The following is a 21,536-nucleotide window of genomic DNA, read 5'->3' as shown; positions in this document are numbered from 1 at the left end:
ATCCTGTTTGCCACCTTTGTGCTATTTATCATTTTATGGTTATACTCCCCATCTCGGTGGCCACTTTTCCAGACTGAAGACCCTGGGTCTGCTTAAGCTCTTGGCTGCTCTAGAAAGTTTTCCTTGTGTGTCTCACAAGTGGTCTGCCTTCCAGCTTCACCACTGCCTGCCGTAGCTGCAGCAACCACTGCAACTGCTGATGAAGTGACATTCCCTGTCTCCCTTTTGTCAGATACTCCCACACAGGCATCCTCCTTCTCCTTGTTTTCCAGTCCTTTTCGCAGTGCCTGTTTGTCCTCTCCTTTGGGTGCCRTGTCTGGATCTCATGTTGTCTTCCATTCGCAAAACAAAAGAGAAGGGGAACAGTTACGGATATTGCTGGGGAATAAAGGTTTGCAATTACCAAATTAAATCCACAGGCTGTATAAATGGACTGTTCATGCCTACTTCTCCCTGAAGGTACTTTTGGTCTTAGAAAAAAGAAATCCTCAAGTCTAGTAACTAATGAGGTATGACTATGTACAGACTATTATGTCGGAGTTGGACATATGCAGGTTCACAATCTACGTAGGTTAAAGATGCCAGTTCAATCCATGAAGAGCCTGTGTTAAGGTTTCCAGCACTGTGTGTGGGCTGAATCAGCGAGTGAAGTAATTTATTATTCTCCATCCGCAGAAACTTCCTGGCATAATTTCACAGGAGACAAGGGCATCGTCACAGTAATATGCCTGGCCCCTTTGAATTCAGATCTCAGAGCAAAATTCAGGAAGACTGGAAAATGAACTGAACAGAACAGAATAAAATATTTACTATTGTCTCTACACAAAGTGCTGAATTTTATACTGCCTTTCCCAGAACTATCTGGATCAATGAAAACCCTTTTCGACAGAGCAGAGACATAGTGCTCAGCAGGAAGAGGAGAGCCTGCTTGCCGATCAATTGATATTCAAGCTTGGACCAAAGCATTTTTCCATTCAAGATCTAATTATTCACCGCTAGCTTTAAGATTAGTGTTCCTCCGCCAGGGTTAAAATTTATGAAGCATACTTGACAGTGTTTACATAAAGTAACGCTAGCAGCAGTAACACTGAGAAATTTTCCTCGGGCGCCAGTGAGTGCCCATTCGTGCTTGAGGAGAGCAAGCCTGTCTGACAAACGGATTTAATTTCCATAGCGCGAAGGAGATGGGCGGCGAGGATGCGAGGGAAACAACAACCGCAGTGCCGATGAGACGGGTTTTTCAGCCTCTCTGTGCTCCCTCTCTGGAGGGGGAACCGCCGCCGTGAATAACAAACAGGGAGAACAGAGGAGCGTTTTGAACAGAAACCAGGGCAGCGCCTGGGGGCCGGGGGCCGGGGCTCCGCTTACGTAACCGCGGGTTTAAAAGGGAAACCCCGGTCACCTCCCGAAATCAGAGAGTGGGGGAGAAGCAGAGCGCGAACGTCTTCCCTGAAAAGCAGGTTTGAGGCGTGTTTCCTCGTGCCGTTGCGGTGGCTGTGGCGAGGTGAGGGTCACGCGCGTGCCGCGGGCTCTGCTGGGGCAGGCGGTGCCTTTCGGAGCGGTCTTGCTTTCACCTCCTGCAGCGGCGGCAAAGCTTTCCGCCCCCGTCTTGCCTGGCACGGTGTCTCTGACCGAGCTCGCCTTGGGGCGCCGAATCCTCGGACACGCCAGCTGAAGGCAGGGAGAGACTCGCGTCCTTCGGAAGCGGGAGCTCTATCTTTAAGCACATGCTCATTCCTAAAACCATGGCAACCCAACTCTATTGGGGGGGAGGGGGAAAAAAAGCCTGATAAAAGAGTCCACATTTAGCAATTAGAATGATGCTTGTGCACCCTGGCTTAAAAATGGCTCAGAAGTAAAACAAAAAACTGACTGTAATTAAGTCATACTAGGATGAAATATGCTCCCAGGTGTAGCAACGTGTGTGCAGCCAGAGGGCAAGTGCGAAAAGATAAAATACAAAGATCTAAGAAGCACACCAGTGCCTGATGCACCTTCGTCAGGGAATGTTAATTGAGCGAGCGTAAATGACCAGCAGATTTTGTGTCTGAGCTTTGTACAAAGACACAAACGTCAGCTGAAAGCAAAGCTTCTAATTCATTGCCGAGTCGAGCCAGATTTCCTGTGACATAAAGCAGGAGCAGTGCAGTGGCAAAAGTGGTACAGCTGCCACTGCCTTGCTTGCCCGCAGCGCCACAGCGCCAGCATTTCTTGCATGCTGCTGGCCCCTGTACGGGGACTGTGAGCAGCGCAAAAGCTGAAAATTTGCTGGTGAAACTGTTTTCCAGAGAATGTTGAGTGTTTTAATTCAACGATTTTATTGATGGAGTTTGGGAAAAAAACAAAAAAAACCCAAGAAACAATGATCCCTGCGCTCCCAAAGTTACTGACAACTTTTTGTTGAAGAAAATAGACCTGAGCCCATACACACTAGAAAGCAAAAAAGATCAACTCGGCCAAAAGCCTGAGGACTTTCAACTCAAAGCTTTCTTTGTGTGATGGAGCTGCCAGAGTACCACCCGGGAGCGATGAGGCAGCTGCCTCCCGCTCCCGGCTGAGCTGGGAGCACTGTGGGGGCTGCTGCGGGGCTGGTGGTGGGGCCGCAGGGCGGCTGCAAGCCTACGGCAGCATTTCAGAATCATGCGTAAAGGCACAATGATTTAAGGAAGAAAATGCAGTGGCTGCAGGTTACATGATTTCCCCTTCCCGCACTTATCGTTCACAGCAAACTCATGAGCCTGGCAGCTGTATGCCTTTCATAGCCATCTGCAGGTTGTACAAGTGCTTGGGGACTGCTCCTTTGCTGAATGCTTCTTGGGTTGGGATGCTCAGGCAGGAAGAGGAGAAAACACCTTAAATATCTCAAGCAGTTTACTTAGGCCTCATGCGCATGATGGCATGTCATATGGGCCCATACTCAAAGCTGCTTATAGACCTCATTACAGCTAAGGTAATCAAGTTGTTTAAATGAAGATCAGGCTGCAGAGGCAGAAGTTTTCCATCCCTTCTCTGCTTCTGGCAGCACAAGCCGGTTGCTGTTAGTCACCCCAGCCCTGTGCGACACCTTCCCCAGCCCGCGGGGCTGTGCAGAGCACTGGGCATGGCAAGGCACAGCTGCCTCCGCCTGCTGTGCTGCCGGCATGCCTGCCTCCGCCTGCCCACACACGCTGAGCAGCCTGTCCTGTGCCTTGCTCCTGGCTCTCTCCTCGAAGTCTTCATGCACCTGGGCATCACAGGACCAACCATGCCTGACTGGCCCTCTAAAATCAGGGTACGGTTGTTAGTTCAGTCTTATTCCAGTTAGAGTCTTGGGATTTTAACCACTAACTATATTGAGGGCAGTAAATGGGACTAACTTTAATCCAACTGCGGCAGCCCCAGTTTGGTTTGCTGTTTAATTGCTTAAAGAGGAAGAAGTGGCATGGCAAAATCAGAGGATCATTTCAAAAGCAGCAGAAAGACCTCTGAATCCCACCCCTTATGCATAACAATAATTGGACTTCCTAGGATCTGAGAAACTGAGATTGGGAGGGGTAAATTCCCTGTGGAGAATGGGATTGGGATCTGGCAACCTAATCCATCTAGCTTTAATCCTGTCCTTTTCAACACATTTTGTTTTTAAAAGGAAAACAAACAAACTTTTGAGCTTCTGGATAGGTCAAGAGGGAAAGAAAGGCTAGAAACTGAGAACTTGATCATTTCACTCTGCATGGGAGTACATATCCCATTTACTCATGGGTTCACAAGCTGCAAGTTAGAGATTAAAGGCAATTTATCCAAAAGAGAAAAATCTGATCTGACAGTACAATAAAATGCAGGTGCAAGGAAATGTGCATTTTTTTGACTCTGACATAAAATGGACTGAGTTATTTTCTAGTCCTAGAATAATTTTTTTCTGCATAATAGTCTGTGTCCATCTTAGTAAATGTTTAACTGCAGACTATCCAAATGTACCTGGTCTGGTTAAAGGTTGTGTATTGATCTGTAGACTCTTCTATGAATCCAGTGTTAAGCCACACTCAGGTTTCATCGGGTCCTATCTGGCATGATCTAACTCCTTTCAGCCTCCCAGCTTGTGGCGCAAAGCGGCTTCGTGCAGTGCCACTGGAGACGTTCAGAAAGGGCCCTCCCTTTGGAAAGGGCATAAATCCACCTGTGATCACAACACAGCTCTCCAAGAGCAAAAAGGTGCTGAGAGAAGCCTGCCTGTCGTCCGAGGGGGAGATTCAGACAAGGACAGAGGCTAGTAAGCACGCTTATTGGTTTTGCTTTGAATGTCAATTTTTCAACTCAAGATTTCATGCTTTTGTGAAAGGCTCTGGGCTGACTCCTTTGGGGAATACAATGTTTCCTCTCCACAGATCTGACTTAGTATAAATGCCGGCAGTGAGAACTGTCCCTCTTGCTGCTTCTGTTCATGAGAAAGGAGTTAACGTCATGGCTCTGGCTGTGGTAGAAAAGCAAACTCCAGGCATCAGTTGTGCCTAATGACACAGCCATAGTTTTGCTGCTAGAGCAGATGGCACAGTCTTTCCCATTGCTGCTACAGGAAGGATTAAGGAGGGCTTCAGAGACCCAGGATCATGATAGAGAAGAACAGGGAGGGAAGGACAGTGCCTCCAATTCCTGGCTTTTTTGTTTCTTTTCCCGAGCCTGGCCCAGTCTGGAAAACACAGAGGAGAGTAGAGTGGAAATGCACTAGCATGGTGGCTGGGTTAAGTATGAAGAGAAATTTGGAAGAACACCTTCTACGGTATTTTTTAACCGGTTGTAAGCAACGTGGAAGCCCTGCAGTACTGCACGTCCCCAGCTGTAGGACCTGGGCTGGGAGCATGCTATGTGCACTAGTTGCTGTGAGGCAAAGAGAGATAGAGGAAGGGAGCAGAAGGGACAGCAGCAGTGACTGCCACTGCTTACATGCTATTTTAGAGGATGGGATGGGAGTTAACAGGGAAGAGCAAACCTTGGGTGAAGACATGGGACTGGAACTTGAGCTCTGCAGCAAGTCTTCCCCCCGTGTCTGTGTGGAGCAAATCATTGAGGGTCCGACCTGCAGGCACTAGCTAGGAAGACATTCAGACATCCTGAGGGGCCATCACAACAACAAACAATCCTGTTTTGCAAACAATCCTGTTAGATACCAGCCTACAATCTGGGAATGTAGATGTGCACATTGATATGCATATGTACTTGGCAAGGTATATATCTAATTACCAAACATCTGTGCATCTCAATTTTTGTATTTGCAAGATAGTGGTGATACCACAAACTGGAGTATTATTAGTCATAAAACACTTGGAGATCCTTCAGTGAAATGAATATGGTTGTACATTAACAATCAGGCTGGGAAGGTGTCAGGCCTTGAATGCTGGATTTAAACCCGGACACTTCCACCCTATGTAAATGGAAGTGTTGGTGAGACAGACATGACATTGAGTGGTTTAGAGCCCTTCTCAAGATTTTAGTGTTGGTATATTTGCATAAGGAGGCCTTGCGCATGTTTTCCTAGTAGCATCCGTTTCAGCAATACAGTAAGAATGAATGCTTGCACTGGGCTATGGAAACACAAAATGCTTTGTTAGTGCCAAATGTTATGTTGCCTAGACATACAAAGCAGGATGGCTCAGTGGCTGGACCTTAAGACACCTGGTTTCCCAACCCATTTCCCACATAACAACAGGCAGACCCCTTAGCCCAACCATGTGTCACCAAGACTTGGTGTAGCAATGTGCAGAGGTAGCTCTGACTAGGTCTCGGGAGCAATATAGCTGCATTATTATAGTGTTTTGCCAGAACTAATACACTCTCATTAGCAAGCCTAACTGGTCCAAGTGCATGACTATAATGTTTCCAGGGCCTGAATCTTTAGAGTATTCCTGTGGGTAATGCAGTCTAATCTCTGGCTAGCATTTTTCCCACTTGCTGCCACTGAAACTGGTGGCCATTTCACCCTGGACTTTTCAGGGAGCAGAGTCAGACCAGCACTAAATACAGCAATTTTCACCTCTGTAACTCCAACGCAACACTAACACCACCCCATAAGAGTAAAAGAAACAATATTTATAACAAGCTAATCAATCTTCCTTCCTTTTCTTTAGCAGACACTGTGGAGGTGGTTTTTCAACATGAAGCTGGCAGCAAGTCTTGTCTGTTTGTTCACGTGCCTCACAGCAGTGGCTTATGATCGCGTTTACGTCCACCCCTTCAATTTGTTTTCTTTTAACAAGAGTACCTGCGAGGAGCTGGAGAACTTGGTCCAAGAGGGAAAGAAGACATTTGTCCCCATCTCGATCGAGTCCCAAACCACACCTGCCTATGAAGATGACCTGAACAACAAAGTCAAGCTGGAAACCAGGAACTTGAGCATCACCAGGAGGCAGAAACTGAGCTACCTGAAGGACTTTGTGTACGTCCTCAGTGTGCGGTTTTACAGTGAGCTGAGGGAAGCACAGAGGGGCCAAAACCTCCTCCTGTCCCCAAACAGTATCTATGGCTTGTTGCTGTCCTTCTACCTAGGTGCGTCAAACCAGACAGCAATTGATTTGCAGGGTTTGCTGGGATTTGTTGCTCCCTCTGGAGACCCCGACTGCACCTCCAGAGTGGATGGACACAAAGTCCTTTCAACCCTGAGGACTATCGAAAGCCTCCTGGTCAACAACGGGGACAAGGAGCTGCTCTTTTCTAAGACGCTCTACCTGTTCTCTGCACCTGGGGTGCCTTTGTTCGAATCATTTGTGCATGACCTGGTCCCCTCTGCTGACGTGTTCTACGTCCAAGCTGTCAATTTTACAAACCCAGGTGAGGCAGCAAAACAGATAAACACCTTCGTGGAGGCCAAAAGCAGGGGCCAAAGCAAGCACTTACTGACAGACCTTGATCCAGCCACCAACCTGCTGTTTGCAGTGGACGTTCACTTGGCAGGTAAGAAACAGCAAGGGCTTGTTTCAGAGGCAAACTGCGTGGAGGGCAGGTAACACCCCTGTTTCCCCCATTCATCCCATTTAACAACCCCATGCTGCTGCGCTGGGCTGGGCTCTGTTCCTGGGGAGGAGGCAAGGTCGAGCCTGGCCTGCAGTGAGAGGAAAAGGTGCAGTGCCAGAGGTGTAGCACCACATACCCAGGTGCTGCCTGCTTTGCTGCCGGTCCTGCCATGCGCCTGCTCTCCTCACCTCACCAGCGCCCCACCAGGGCAACGGAGAGGAGGCAGACAGACACTGCGTCAGAGAAATTAGCCTCAGCTAGGAAGCAAAGGATGAGAGGATTATGCAGTATTTCTTATCAAAAAAGAAGAAAGAATTGTGAGGGGCTTCTAGAAAAAGTCGTCAGAAAGTAGGTTTAAAATAAACAAAAGGAAATACCTTTTCACACAACATATGGTTTCAGAGGGGACTGTGTGTCACGGGCTATTGTGCAGGCCAGATGTACAGATTCAAAAAAAGGCTAAAAAAGAAAAAGAAAAGTCAAAGACATGGCTCCTCTAGTGACTATTAAACACAGAAGTCCAGAGGCAACTTTGGGCTCGGGAAGCAACTGAGCAAGCTGCCAGCTGGGAGAATACCCAAAATGAGAAGACTTAAGGCAATTCCTTAATTGCCTAGGGCTGTTCCATGCTGCTGGCCCAGATAAGCCCCCGTACTACCATTGAGCCTCCTCTTCTGAGCTTTTCGACATCTTAGCAACTGAACACAATACCAGAGGTTGCAGCTTTATGGCAGCCTGCATACCAATGACTAAATTTCAGAAGACTTCCAGTGAGACATAAGTGTCTAAGCAGGCATCTACTGCTAAAGGTGGAGCTCATGAAATGCTCTGGGACTTCATTTTTCCACTTGTAAAGTGGAGATCAGATTTTCTTTGCCTTTGATGGGTGCTGTCCGCTGAAGATCCATCATGCTTATAAACTGATCCGAGACCCTTGGGTGAAAGGTGTGAGTACTGGGACCAAGCACCTCAGCTTTCTCTTCATCAGTGTACAGTCAAGCATACAGATGGCACTGTAAAAGCATTTCTTGCATTTTAACCTTGTACAAAGCTGCGCATTGTTGCAAGAGCAGACTTTTCCTTTAGCAGAGCAATTTCTTCCTCTTGTTCTGTATTGGAAACTTGTTATTTTATTAGTTTAGAAGCACATGTTTGAGGGTCTGAGTCACTGGGTCAGTGCTATTTCCTCTGCTCTCTCCAGAGGATGCCTGCTGAGATGCAGTCTCCATGTGCGGGCTGGAAAAAATTGGCTCAAGGATGAATGAATCAGATAAACAACTATTTTCTAATGAACACTGGAGATGGACTTCAGCATTTGCTTTGCTGTTTGGTTATGGAGGGGCAACCATGAGAGCTGGTGCTTGCAAGCTCCACATCCTGCCCCTTTAAATTCAGGAAGGAAAAAATATATTACTTTGCTCTGGAACACATTACATATGCACATAAGATATTAGCTATAGTCATAGAATTGATAAAAAACAGCAAAAACAAAGATTAAATATTGCAATGGTCTCACTTGTTTGCTTGCGCACAATTGTCACATTTGCAAACTGGATGCTAAGCAGGGACTACATTTAGAAATCTTATGATCATGAAATATTATTACTATTAAAGAAGCAGACTTTTTTTAAAGTTGCAAAATAATTACAAATGAACAAATGAAAATGGATGATATAGCACAGTGAGACTGCAGAATCTTAATTCCCTCACCTGCTTTAGGCTGCTTTTCAAATAAATATAACCTTGAAAAACTTCAGTTTTACCTAGAAATGAGGTGGGGTGCTTTTTGCCTTTTATTATTATTATTATTACTACCCCAAAAGTCATAACTTTCCACTAAAAGTGAGATCTCATTAAGGTTGTCAGACTGGCATAAAAACTGTATTACAGAACATGGAGAACATTATCTGAAGCAGAGAGGTCCCATGTTTCTTTCCTGTCCTCCAAAGGCAGTACTCTAAAGTACTCCTGTACTCTCCCAGGCTCTCAGGCTACCTCTTCACCCTGTGACTGACAGCTTCCACGATTTTTATTTCCTTTCCGTCAACTTTCTTTTTTTTTTTAGATACAAGCTTTTTTCCCTGCTCTGATGTGGCTCACAAAATGTTCCTCAGCCCCGTAGTGACTGTGTCCTACTCCAAGAGAATTCAGTGCCATAACACGTTTCTTCCAGTGACAGCTAGCACTTTTTATAGAAGGGGTGTTCATCATCTTTGAATTTCTTTGTTTTGCATTCCAGGTGTTTGAGGGAAAAGCAGGGTTTCTCTGATAAATAGCTCTCTTCTATGTCCTAAAAACTGCTGCAAGGAACAGAGACCAGTTGTCGTATTAAGACTACTGACTGCTTTTGCAGCACTTTCAGGAGAGTGCATGCTCAGCTCCCAGTCACTCCCTTCGCATCATAGCATTATGTGGAACACCTGGCAGAGAAAAACACGGCTGAGGCATCCAGATCCTCACCTGGCAAAAGGCTGATGGGAGCCATTTCTCTCAACACAGCAATACTGATTTATGGTGGTTCACGACTGGCCTGATATTAATGAACTCAGTCCCACAGACAATAGCAGAGCTTTGACATTTTGCATAATCAGATCCAAGTGCACTATTGCCAATAAATAATTAAAACAGTACTGCTGAAGAAACAGTTTTATCTGCTTGGCTCATTTATTTGCCAAACCAGTGATTTTTTTCCCACTGGCAGCATTTAACAAAACAACATACAACTAGACTGTGACATTCCCAAGCACCATTCTTGCTTCAGATAGCAGCCTTTCTGCACCCGAACATTTGCATTTAACGTTCCAGAGGCAATTAGCTTTCTGGTCCTTTGAGTCAACTCTTTCTGGAGAGCTCCTTTTACTTAATAACAATATAAGGACAGCCTGGAGCAAATCCAAGCATCCATGGCTGATAGAGGGCAGTGCTACTTCGGAGAAAAAGGGGAAGGAAATATCAATAAGCAGCCTATCAGCTAACCTGCTGCCTTCTAAATAATTAGATGTTGGTTTATTTCTCGCTAAGATTCTTCATATTCTTTCCAAGATTATTTAAAAATAGTTACTATCACAACCTTATATGTTTAGCTATCTGAATGCCCAATTCTTTTTTCCTTTTATTTATCTTTGTTACAATCTCAGCTTCTGCTATCCTGTGCCAATAAGTTCTGCAGGTTATACAGATGCTGTGAAAATGACTCCTTTCTGCTTTCAGCTTATATCCCTTGTTCTAGTAAGATGAGAGAAAAGTGAACAACTATACTTCGCTATTTCTTGTTGCTTGGCTTACACCTTTCACATTCCTACCTGCTGCTTCTTTTTGGTGAAGTTAGTGTACTAAGCGAAAGTGCCTAAATGCTCTTTTTACGCAAGGTCACCTAAGGGGCAAGAGTTTCTTCATGCAACAATTTATTATGTATTAAATGTTTTAGGGCCCAGGATTTATTTGGATTTATTAGAGAATAGATTGGTTAACAGTACACCTAGGTCAAGTCCTATTTTACACCAATATTACTTTAATGCAGGGAGTTACTTTCTTTACTCCAACACATAAATCTGTTTTCCTAATTCCTTTCCATGAAAGAGCAGTTTCAAGATTTCTGATCTCTGCCCTTCTCACTGATGGCACTAGTTTCTTTAATATCAACAGGAGTATCTGCCTAACTGGGCAGCAGCATTGATCTATGGCAATGGGCAGATAACCTGTTGAAATGCAAAGCTGCGCAGAAGCAGCAGCAGATGAGAGCAAGGCTTCCTATATTTGTGAACTGGGTAAGAAATTTATATTAAGGTTTAGAAAGTGTTCAGACATGTCCTTTCAACCTTCTTGGCCCAACTGACACCTCAGTATGATGCTTACGGCTTACCTCTTTGCTTTGGTTCTTAAGAACACCTGAGGCGAGGCTTGGCGGAGAGCTCGCTGTAGCTGTCCTTGCACATGCCTCCCAGCTGCCTCTGCAGCGGGCTCCCCCTGCCTAAGGGCATCCCTGCAGCAAGGGCTGTCCCTGCGGCGCTGGCCATGGAAACCCAAACAGACCTTCCACACAGACCTAAAAACAAACCAGGAACCATTTGGTAGCCTCGGAGGAGGTAAGCAACCTAGCAAGCAGAAATACTGTGTTCAGGAAAGGTCACAAGGTTGGTGGAAACACAGCAGCTCTGGTAGCAGTCTGATGTTTGTTTGGACCTTGGATCAACCTCTACCTGATACCATCAGAGGGTACTTAAAAGGCAGGATATGTATGTTTAAGTAGCTAAACATGATTTACACACACAAACCTTGTCTAATGCACAGTGTGTTGAACAAACATATGTAATTGTTAAGAGCAGGGGAGGGAAAAGGAAGAAAGAGGAGAATCAATTACTACTTCTCCATCTGTTTTTCAGTCAGTGTTAAGAAGGCCTTGCGGCTGAAAGAGCCTCATGAATTCTGGGTTGATTCGAACACAAAGGTCTTGGTGTCTGGGATGTCAGTGACAGGGACATTCAAGTACAAAACTGACACCAGCAAGACCTTCGCTGTGATTGAAGCTCCCGTCAGCAAGAACGCTCTGCTAGTGCTGATGCAGCCCATTGATGGCAACGACCTGGACAAGATAGAAGCTGAGCTTCCTTTGCAATCCTCTGCCTGGCTTCAGGATTTGTCACCAAGGTATGGTTCAGACACACAAACGCCCTCCCATAGGAATGAATAAAACAGGCTGGATCTATAGCGCGAGCCTGCCTGGTTCTTGCTCTTTGGCAATAGATGGATCCTGCCCCAAGGAAGGTGTAACGTCTAGCACAAACACAAATGCATGGAGAACCCAGGAATGCCATAACACTAGCAGAAGAAATTTTTACAAGCTTTCCCTCCCTCAGCCCAGCTCATGTTCAGATGCACAATGAAAGCTCCTGAAGCTGTATTCAACCTACCCTGGGTAACTGCGCAAGTTGTCAAGTCACAATCTCGGATCCTCGTTTGGTCCTTTCCTTAGTGTATGGCAACGCCTGGTTCTGATTTTGACAGTTTCACCCCAGCGGAGCTTGACTTCAGTAGGACCAGCATTTTATCTGCTAATATTTCAGGGTAATAAGCAAGTACTTTTCTACAGCTGACAACTGAAGACCCTTACATGGGATCATTTTGGGTTTAATGGTGTACCCAGAGGCAGACTTAGGGTGATTTCCCACTTTGAAAGAGTAAAGCAAAGTCCACACACACCTGGCAGCTGTCTCAGTTCTCATACGGAGCACCTCTTCCAGATACTCTTCAAATGCTCACTCAGCAGGATTGCCCAACCACCACACTTTATACCAGTGAATACTCACTCGCTTGTCTGTCTGTCTCTCTCTTTTCTTCAGACAAATTAAATTAACTTTGCCAGAGTTAACAATAGAAGGCAGCTCTGATCTTCAGGAACTTCTTGCAGATATGAAACTGCCTACATTGCTGGGGAAGGACGCAGATCTCAGTAAAATAAGTGATGCCAATCTCACTGTTGGAAAGGTACAGTACCTATCACTAGCATTAAAAAATATATATATCCCTCCTGCCTAATTTTTGGCTATTTAGCTGTATAAATTTACCTAAATCAAAACAGTAAGAACCATGTGGAACACATGATCAGTATAAGACTTTCAAAATGACCAAATGGTAGCGACGACTTTTTAGATTAACCTGTCAGCAGAAACAGGTTTGCCTTAAACTCTCCAAATTTCATCACTACAGGAAACATAACTTGCAATGCAATAGTGAAGTTTGAGGTCTGTGTGTGCTAGGTTCTGTACAAACTTCGTTACCAAACAGCTCAAATGATTCAAAGTGCCACATTTGGAGAAGGTGGTGGAGGCTGCAGTTATTAGGCAGTTTGGTATAACCCACAATCACTTTAGGACTATTCCCAGAAATTGCAAATACAGAAATAAGTGCAGCACACTACCTCACCTGAAGATAAGTTCAAACATTCAGTCACAAGAGGAAGAAGGGGAAACTTAAAGAAGGGGGACTGTCTTTCATAAAAAGAAGGAAAATTATATTCTGAAAGAGTAATTTCAGTGCCTTTACTTTTTTAGTTTTTAGAAGGTATCCTACCTTGGAAGCTCTGTCAGGGGCTTCAAGGATACCAAGATTTTATGCAGCCCAAGTGCACAAGCAGTTACAGAGCTTTTTCATGTGTTCCGGAACAAATACCTCAAGGTCTTATATAAACATCCACCAATTGTATCTTATGTGTGGTTACAGCTGATCTAAGTTACTGGTTACTTCATGTGTTTTTTTCATTTACTTATACTTTCATTCATAACTTCACTATTGTGCCCTGATGACTCCAGACTCACTCACACATTTGCTTTACAGGTAATAAATAAAGTACTTTTCAAACTCAGCAGTGATGGAGCAGATCAACCAGAAGACCCTGCAACACAAAAGGAAGATTTGGTGCTTCTGGAAGTAACGCTGAACAAGCCATTCCTTTTAGCTGTTTTTGAAGGGAAGTCTAAAGCAATGCTTTTCCTAGGCAGAGTAACAAACCCACTGAGCAGCGTTTAAATGCAAGCACTGAAAAGGGTGGGCGAGGGGGAAATAAATGATGCATACCCTGTTTCCCATCACCTTTTTTGTATTTATCAGCTATTTTTATGATCTTGTTGAGTACTTAGCTTTAAGACAAAGCAGATAGTATTTGAAATATAGCTTCTTAAAAGCTACAAAATTGTCTGCAACATTCCTTCTTTTTTCACCTATTTAAAATGAGATGACTCAAACTTTCTCCATCTTCTCTTCTTTCCCTCTTCCCACTTTCTCTCCCTAGTTTCTTTTTTAAGGCAGTGAGTACAAAACAGTAGTCAGCAAGACACTGACTTTATTTTTTAAAGTTCTATGAAGGGCAAGCAGCATTTACTACAGAAAGGTACAAAAAAAAAGGACCTCTTTATTCCTTAAGAGGTCACTTTTAATTTTTAGTTTGGTCAACTTTGCAGGAGAGACCCCATTTTAAGGTACAGAGAAACTTTTACAGTTATCAACAAAGATTTCTAGCTTACTCAGCAACATTTTCCTTTAAAATGCTGCCAACAGCATGGGCAGGCTTTACCTGTCCCAGTGAGAAAAGATTTTGCCTTGGAAGTGAAAACACATTCGTAGAAAGTTTCTTCTTTCTGTAGCCTAAATAGATATGCCTATTTAACTCTATGGAAAAGCTAAAAATAGGGCTCAGTAGCAATATGAACTGCAATGGAGTATCTATACCCCGATAGATTTTTTTTTTCCTTTTTTAGAAAAAAAAAAGGCCTACTATTTCAACACCATTTCATTACTTTGTAAGCATTTATTACAGCCTTATAATGAAAAAGAACATTACTGGTTAGAGCCTGGACTTGAAATCCTTAACACATCCAAGTCACGTGTTCTTAAAAAATAGCATTATTGGAGTTATCTGTACTAATGACAGGTGTGCCACTACATGAGTAAAAAGGGCTTCCAAGGTCCAATCCTATTCTTAGTCATAAATGCTTAAAATTTTAAACTGGAACAACAGATTATCAGACTTGGATTTTGAACCAGGAAGAGAAGAACTGGGAGTGAAATCTTGATACTAGGAAAGCCTATGGGAGCTTTGCCTTTGATTTCAATGGAGCAAGGATTTCCGCCCACCTTTCTAGACTTGTCTTTAGTGATGATGGCATTCAGACAGTAATTGCAAACCTCTTTGGTATGGTAGCTCATGGTCATCCATAGTAGCCCAAATTTCTAACCAACTCAAAATCACTAATACCGGTAGCCTCCTATCAGTGATGTAGATCCATGACAGATCCATCCACCTCAATGGAAAAGAATGAATAGCACAACCCACTCCTGGGAATACTAGGATTTCAAAGGTTATGATGTAGCACCTATCTGTTTATCTGATTATACTGTACGTATTCTAGATGCTCTAACATCTACATATTGTGGTTGTTGTACACAGAGGCAGTTTAACTGTAAATGTGCAGAACAGGAAAAATGCAAATAAAACTACTCACAAATTGCTTTAACACAGTTGAGTTTATGTATAACTAGATTCCTTGTTCCAGCTTTTGAAATTTGCTTTAAGTCAGATTCATGTTTTATACAATATAAATTGCAAATCATGCAAGACAGCTAACAATACAGCTTTAAGTGCAAAAGAGGCAGCTTCCAAGTGTTCATACATGTCATATTAACTTAAAAATTATTCTATTTATGAATAAGAGTCAGAAGGCAACATCAGTGGCATTAGCCACAAATAAAATTTTAGATTTTTCCATTTTTACAATGAAGACAGATAATAATGAAACAGAGCTTCTGGCCATGCCGCTGGTAAGTTTTGGGGCAAAATGGCATTATTTTTAGGTGGGCACTGCATGCTGCTAGAGGACTTCATGCCCTGCTCAGTGATTACAGGAGAAAACAAAACAAAACAAAACACCCCAACAAAACAAACAAAAAAATCCCCAAGCCACTTTGCAGAAAAGAAACTTTGTGGTGGAAAGCACCTGCCCACTGGCACCCTGGAGAGAGGGATACACTGGCCAGAGCAAGAACTGGGAAGAAGGAAGTGCTGGAGCATGTACCGTAGCATCAAAAGGATAAGCAATATAAACCCAATGTTCAAATATTCAAAAATGCTGAATCTCCTCCTTTCCCCAACAATATATATTCTTTTGAGATTTGTTCCTGACACAGTTTTATGCCTAAAATTTTTACTGCATTTTACTCTTCAATCTGGAATCAAGGAAGTTGTAATAGAAACATTTTTTTCTTCCTTAGGTACCAATTTTCTTGATGCCCAAGTTCTAGTTGCAGAATCCTTAGTACAGGTGTCAATGAAGAAGCCAAGAAGAGCTCAGATTGACTTTCAAACCCATGAATGGATTTGCTGGGCTGACAGTTTGAACAAAAGCTCTCGTTCTCTTTATATAAACTGGAATGTGTTAGTATAGACGCTCCCTTGGCAACTTCCACACTAGTACTTTATAGTATGTAACTGAATATTAAACACCACAGAAGCACAATTAACACCAACTTACAGGTCTGCCACTTCTCAGTAACTTTTATGTTATTGCCATGTATAGTCTTTCCAGCTTTCTGTTTGCCCATCAGAATTTGGATGCAAAGAAATTGCTACTCAAATGTAAGGAATGTTTATGGCCTCCCTCAGTGCCACCAAATTCCTCAGCAGGGGACAGTAACGCCCTGCCTGAGGCGTGCCGGAAGCTTAGCGAGCAGGGCAAGCTCTCAGCTGCAGTCTGTGACTCTTCAAGGTCTCCTGAATAAAGCATCTGAAATCATTCTCTAACAGATAGGAAACTTGGAGAAGGAAAACAAAAATATGAAGGACAAGCTTGTTAAGTTTCAGCAAAACAAAGCAGTTACTCACTGAACACAGGTGAAGAATAATACTGATATAAGCTTATAAAAATCTAGTCAGTTTGCTTCCTTATCCCTCCCAGTTAAAGCACAAAAATATGGTAACTGTTGATGGAAGATTCAATGAGTATTCCTCCACACTGAGTTGTCCAGCTAAATATACATTTAGTTAGTTATATTTAGATAACAAGCTTAAATCAAGTGGTCTGGTCTACTTTTAGTGAAGCCTGTAAACTTGAGCACCCAATCACCATTTTAGAGAAACCATCCCACCACTCTTTCGCAACTCAATGCTATAATATAAAACTTCTTAAAAAAAAAAAAATTCCTTCCAAATTTAGAAAGGTAAATTTTCTAAAAGTCTCAGAAGGAAAGAAGAGAAGGCACAAGATCTGTATCACTCGTTAAGTGATTTCTGCTTCTGCAAAAAAATTCCAAAGGATAGAAGAATAAGGATGAGAAGCAGAAGACGCCTCTATTAGAGCCCACTTAAATGCTAGATCCTCTCTTCCCAGTTGATGCATACTATTTGAAAATGCTAAAATCCATTTTACCACAGACAAAGTAAATTCACATCTGTGCTCTTCTTCAACAGAAGTATTGCACATTTTTCTTTATTAACATCTTATTCCACTGAAAGAAAATGAAATGCTATTCTTTAAGCAAACAATGACAACAAAAACTAGGAGAGCTGACATAAAAACAGCGATGTAAACGTTTACAGCCCTCATACGGCTACTCACATAATTTTTCATTTGTTATACAATGTAATTTCCTATCCTGAAATTAAAGCTAGTCTTCAGTGGAAGAAGAATGGAACTGAGCCTGTAAACTTAGCAAGCTGATGATGACAAGTTGGAAGTTTTATTATTGCAAGACGACCTGGGAAACCAYGTGCAAAAAATCAAAAGGCAAGTAGCCTTTTCATGCTTTTTTTTGGTTTGGTACACAGATTGCATGCTCTTCCCTGATTTTGAAGGATACAAAGCTATTTTCCCTACAATCACTAGTATGGACAGACCTCTTGATATGCAACTCTCATGACAGCTGTCACAGAAGTTTAAATTCATAGATACACACCTTCCAAAGTAAGTAGTTAAACAATGCATTTGCAACCTTGATCTAAGACTACAGTGTACACATTCACTTTCATAAGTAAGAAAACATTGCTGAAAACAACAGTAGCTAGTACTGGGACAAGGGCTCTGTTCTTGAGTCTTAAAAGCAAATGATATCACATGTGCAGACACCAAGCTTTCTAGGTTCATCTATTAGAAGCTTGGAGAAATATAATACAGACAGGAGAACAAACTTCTTGTGCATAAGTAGTAAGAGTTATGTTCATTCAGTACTGTGCAGTTGAGCCCTTGCCTGGCTGCGGATCTCCACACCCCTGAATGAGACAAAACAGAATACATCTGACATCCAACAGTGGGTTCACTTAGCTGTTTGTTTCTTCAGCAATAAATCTGGATGCTCTCTCAACTGTGTATCGTGCCATGTATGGAGAGATGCTAAGCAAATTATAAGAGCCAAATTCTGCTCTCCATTACTCAGACTGAATCTGAGAAGAGTTAACATAATTGTAGTGATAATACTTCCCCCTCATCCCTCCGCTTTTATAAAATTGAATTTAGAAAAGTCTGTAATAATCACCTATCCTACTTGCTTCAAGCATACTGATCACATAATTGCATCTTTTCAACTAAAATATGGTAAATCTCCAACAGTGAGGAATAAAAGCTTTAATGCTGTGAAAGGTTTGCTGACTACAACTGCAGTGCTACATAACAGCCATGTGCTACCCACTCATTATCTAACTGCTGAGAAGATATGGATCATCTCCAACTTTCACCTTTAAGGCCTGAGCTCTCTAAACATTTTTAGAAAGAAGTGTGTCTTGCTAACTAACAAACATGAACTAGAACTTGAATTCCAGTGCCAGAAATTTTTATAGGGGAAAAAATATATATATATATATATATATATATATTCCTTTACTCATGCAGGACACGTTCTCTCAGTTAAAATCCTCAAATTCATTTATTATTCTCCCTAGACTTATCTGTCCCTAACATAAGTGAGTGTCTAACCTTGCAAGTTGCTCTAAGATAAAGACAGCCCTTTGTTAATCCATCTACCACCTAAAACCCTAATAACACTTTTCAATTTCCTGGCTATATAAAGATGCACCTTGTATTGAAGCAGCTAGCACTGATGCATTAGAATTTTAAAAGTCATGAAAATCCTACATGTATTTAGGAAAAATACTCTCCTGAATTGTAATAGATAATATAATACAAATCAGAATCATGCCAACTCTGTTTAAATTCTAGTTTAGTAAATTAAGCTCTAGTTTGATGGAAAACAGATAGCCTGAAAGTAACAGCTGGTATATTATATAATGATACTATAAATGATTCTTGAAACAAAGTACTTTAGGAACCTTCTTTAGCATTTCTCACCAACAGGGTCCAGGAAAAAATCAGTAAGATAAAAGCACTGAAAACCTTAATGAGAGCAAGCTAGGTCTCATGAAGAGGGAAAGCTGGTCACTGTAAAGCAGTAACAAAAAATAGGAGATTCCTATTACAGTGAACAGTTTCTTTATTCCAGAAGAGCTGTCCCTTTGAAAGCTTTAGAGAGCCAACAATTAATGTCCTATTTAGATATTTGATTCAAAAACATATGGGACATCACATTAGGAAGACAATTTATTACATATTATTTTAATCATATAAGTTCATTCTTTTACATAAGATTTACAGCAAAAATAAAAAACTTTCTCTTCCACTTTTATTCTATAGTAAAAAGCTTAGAACTTTTGACTGCTTTCCATATAATGGAAAATGGATAAATTTTCAGTCTTTTGGTGAAACAAGTCTATCTTGACCTAAGATGCACTGATTTGTTGATTGAGATACATTAGGAAGCACTTCATTGCTACTAATTTGGTAAAATAAAGACAAGTTAAATACTCCCTCTTTCTTTTAGGGACACTGTTTATCTTCAGTCACATGCTTTCAAAAATATTTAGGATTGTTCCACTGTAGTCTGATCCTTGGCAGTTAGAACAAGCTCTGTAAGGGCTGAAAAGCTTTTTATGTTGCTTGTTCGCAATCCCATCTTTTGTATCTGAAAGACATAGAAGAAGCGTTACTTTCCTTAAACACCACAAGCTCATGAATTGTTCTACTTAAACCATTTAGCAAAGCACATGTTTTGTCTTGCAATGTGCAGCAAAAGATGGCCACCGCATACAGGGCACACTACAAAAAAAAATTTCTATCCAACTTCGCTCAGTAAAGTCTTTCCAGTTAACACAGTGTCTCACAGAAAAATATTTAACCACCCTCCAGGCAACTTGTAACTAAAGCCAGTTGGAAGTTTTTCAACAAAGCAGTCAAAAAAAGAGAAACTTGGCTGTAACTTTATTTTTTTAATGCATTGATTTCAACTGAAATTTTCTCAAATCCCAAATGAGGTTTCTGGGCAAAGCTTTTAAGATAAACAAGTATCCATCCAAGAACAGCCAACAGTGTGATGATGAAAGCATTTCAATAGGCTGCAAGAGCCTATAGTTCTAGTCTAGAACTTCCTGAGGGATGAAAACAACTCCACAAATAGAGACGTTGCTAAGAGTCATTTCCTACCTACAAAATTTACTGCTTTGACAATTAGAAAAATATGACCTTGAGAAAACTAAGCATGCACTGAAGAAGAAAAACCTGTATCTAAATAAAACAAACATCAAATGGCTCTAAAGAGGTGTTCTTCTACTGGAACTCTGGATAATGTTCACATGCATCAAAACAACTCCCAAGTAATTATTCATAATCTATCCCAGTACAGTTTAAACTCACACTGCAGTAGTGTTAGTGCACTGAACACGAGTAACAGAACAAAAACTCACCCACCCCCAGCCAAATCTGCCAAATGTTTTTTGTTAATAAGATTCCTCTACCTTCACACAAATCTGCTTTCTTTGTGATAAGTCTCAGATATGAGAGAAGCATCTGCTTATACACAGGATATATCTACCTGCTATAATGCATTAGCAACATCTGCTCAAAAGTAAGACTGATGACAACTGCTTAGCAACTAATGATACGGATTTGCACTTCAAAGTTTATTTTATTTCTGAAAGTTATGTATAGAAATAATGACTACAAAAACTTGTATGTTCACACAATTTGATGTGAGCTACTGCACATTTCCTGGAATACTTTGTTCTTCTATTTGTTTTGATTGTGTTATTTGAAGTTTCATATTTGGCACTGAAAGGAACTTAGAGTTATTTAGCACAACAAATTAGGCTGACACCTTCAAAGCCCCTCAGAATAGACCCTTGACTGTGCAGTAAGTCAAGGCTGGTAATATCCAGAGAGAAGGCAAACAAAAACAGGGCCAGAAAGGTGTTTGCATCAGAACTCAGGAAACTCCCTGCCCCCCGGTCTGTCCTCACGATGCCTTTTCTTAGTGCTTCTAAGCACTAAGCAGCACTTGAATTTTGTGTAGTGAGAAGCACAAACTTTTCATTTATATAAGACAGCACATGAAAGCATGCATTGCTCAAGCTGTATTGTAGCTGTACAATCACCAAGATTTCAAGTCACCTGTATTATACAGGTGAAATAAATAAATAAATAAATAAAACATCAAAGCTTTCAAGACCAGACAACTAAGTCCAGCTCCTCTTGCTTCCTACACCTCACTCCCTTTCAAAAACCACTGACTATAGTAAGTAAACTTGTTTCTCCTTCAACTTACTTGGTCTCCGAAGTATTCAACATCTAGGGCCAGCTGCAGTCGGATTTTGTTGTCATCGCTCATGCCTCCATTTGTACCAACAGGGCTTGGGGTTGCAGTTCTTCTGGCCTGCTTCAACCTTTTCAGGCTTTCTTCCATTTTCTTAACAGAACTTAGCACATCAGATACAGTTTCACAATACCTAAAAAATTAAGGGAGATTAATGCTGAAAAAAAATTACGCTTTTACAGAAGAGCATACTTCACACATCAGTACCTCACTGGCCCTGAGAAAATGTTGAAGAATGCTGAGAGGAATGCTCTTCCTTGAGAGGAAGCTACTGATATTTCCATCATTATCAATTAATCAATATTTCCATCCTTAGTGGTAGGGATGAAACTGAAGGTTACAGTTCAGTCTTGAAGCCTCCTTCTCATTGCATT

General features: G+C 41.9%; 2 protein-coding genes across 2 annotated transcripts in view; one reads left to right on the top strand and one right to left on the bottom strand.

Annotated features, from left to right (window-relative positions):
- The first annotated feature begins 6,113 nt into the window (after window positions 1–6,113).
- On the top strand, window positions 6,114–13,506 carry AGT (angiotensinogen). The gene is made up of 4 exons (XM_026090703.1): window positions 6,114–6,921; window positions 11,364–11,628; window positions 12,321–12,465; window positions 13,315–13,506. The coding sequence occupies exons 1-4, from the start codon at window positions 6,126–6,128 to the stop codon at window positions 13,504–13,506; spliced, it is 1,398 nt and encodes a 465-aa protein (XP_025946488.1). The 5' UTR covers window positions 6,114–6,125.
- Window positions 13,507–14,981: 1,475 nt separating this feature from the next.
- COG2 (component of oligomeric golgi complex 2) overlaps window positions 14,982–21,536 on the bottom strand; it is a 39,775-nt gene continuing 33,220 nt past the window's right edge. Inside the window, exons 17-18 of the mRNA XM_026090705.1 lie at window positions 21,115–21,295; window positions 14,982–19,479 (exon numbers count right to left, since the gene is read on the bottom strand). Of these exons, the coding sequence (XP_025946490.1) occupies window positions 19,378–19,479; window positions 21,115–21,295 (283 nt within the window). The 3' untranslated portion in view covers window positions 14,982–19,377. The remainder of the gene's footprint in view (window positions 19,480–21,114; window positions 21,296–21,536) is intronic.

Source organism: Apteryx rowi, unplaced genomic scaffold (genome assembly GCF_003343035.1).
Source record: "Apteryx rowi isolate R43461 unplaced genomic scaffold, aptRow1 scaffold_873, whole genome shotgun sequence".
Classification (NCBI taxonomy): Eukaryota; Metazoa; Chordata; class Aves; order Apterygiformes; family Apterygidae; genus Apteryx; species Apteryx rowi.
Note: the sequence above shows the minus strand (reverse complement) of the source record. Positions and strands in the feature narration are given on the sequence as shown.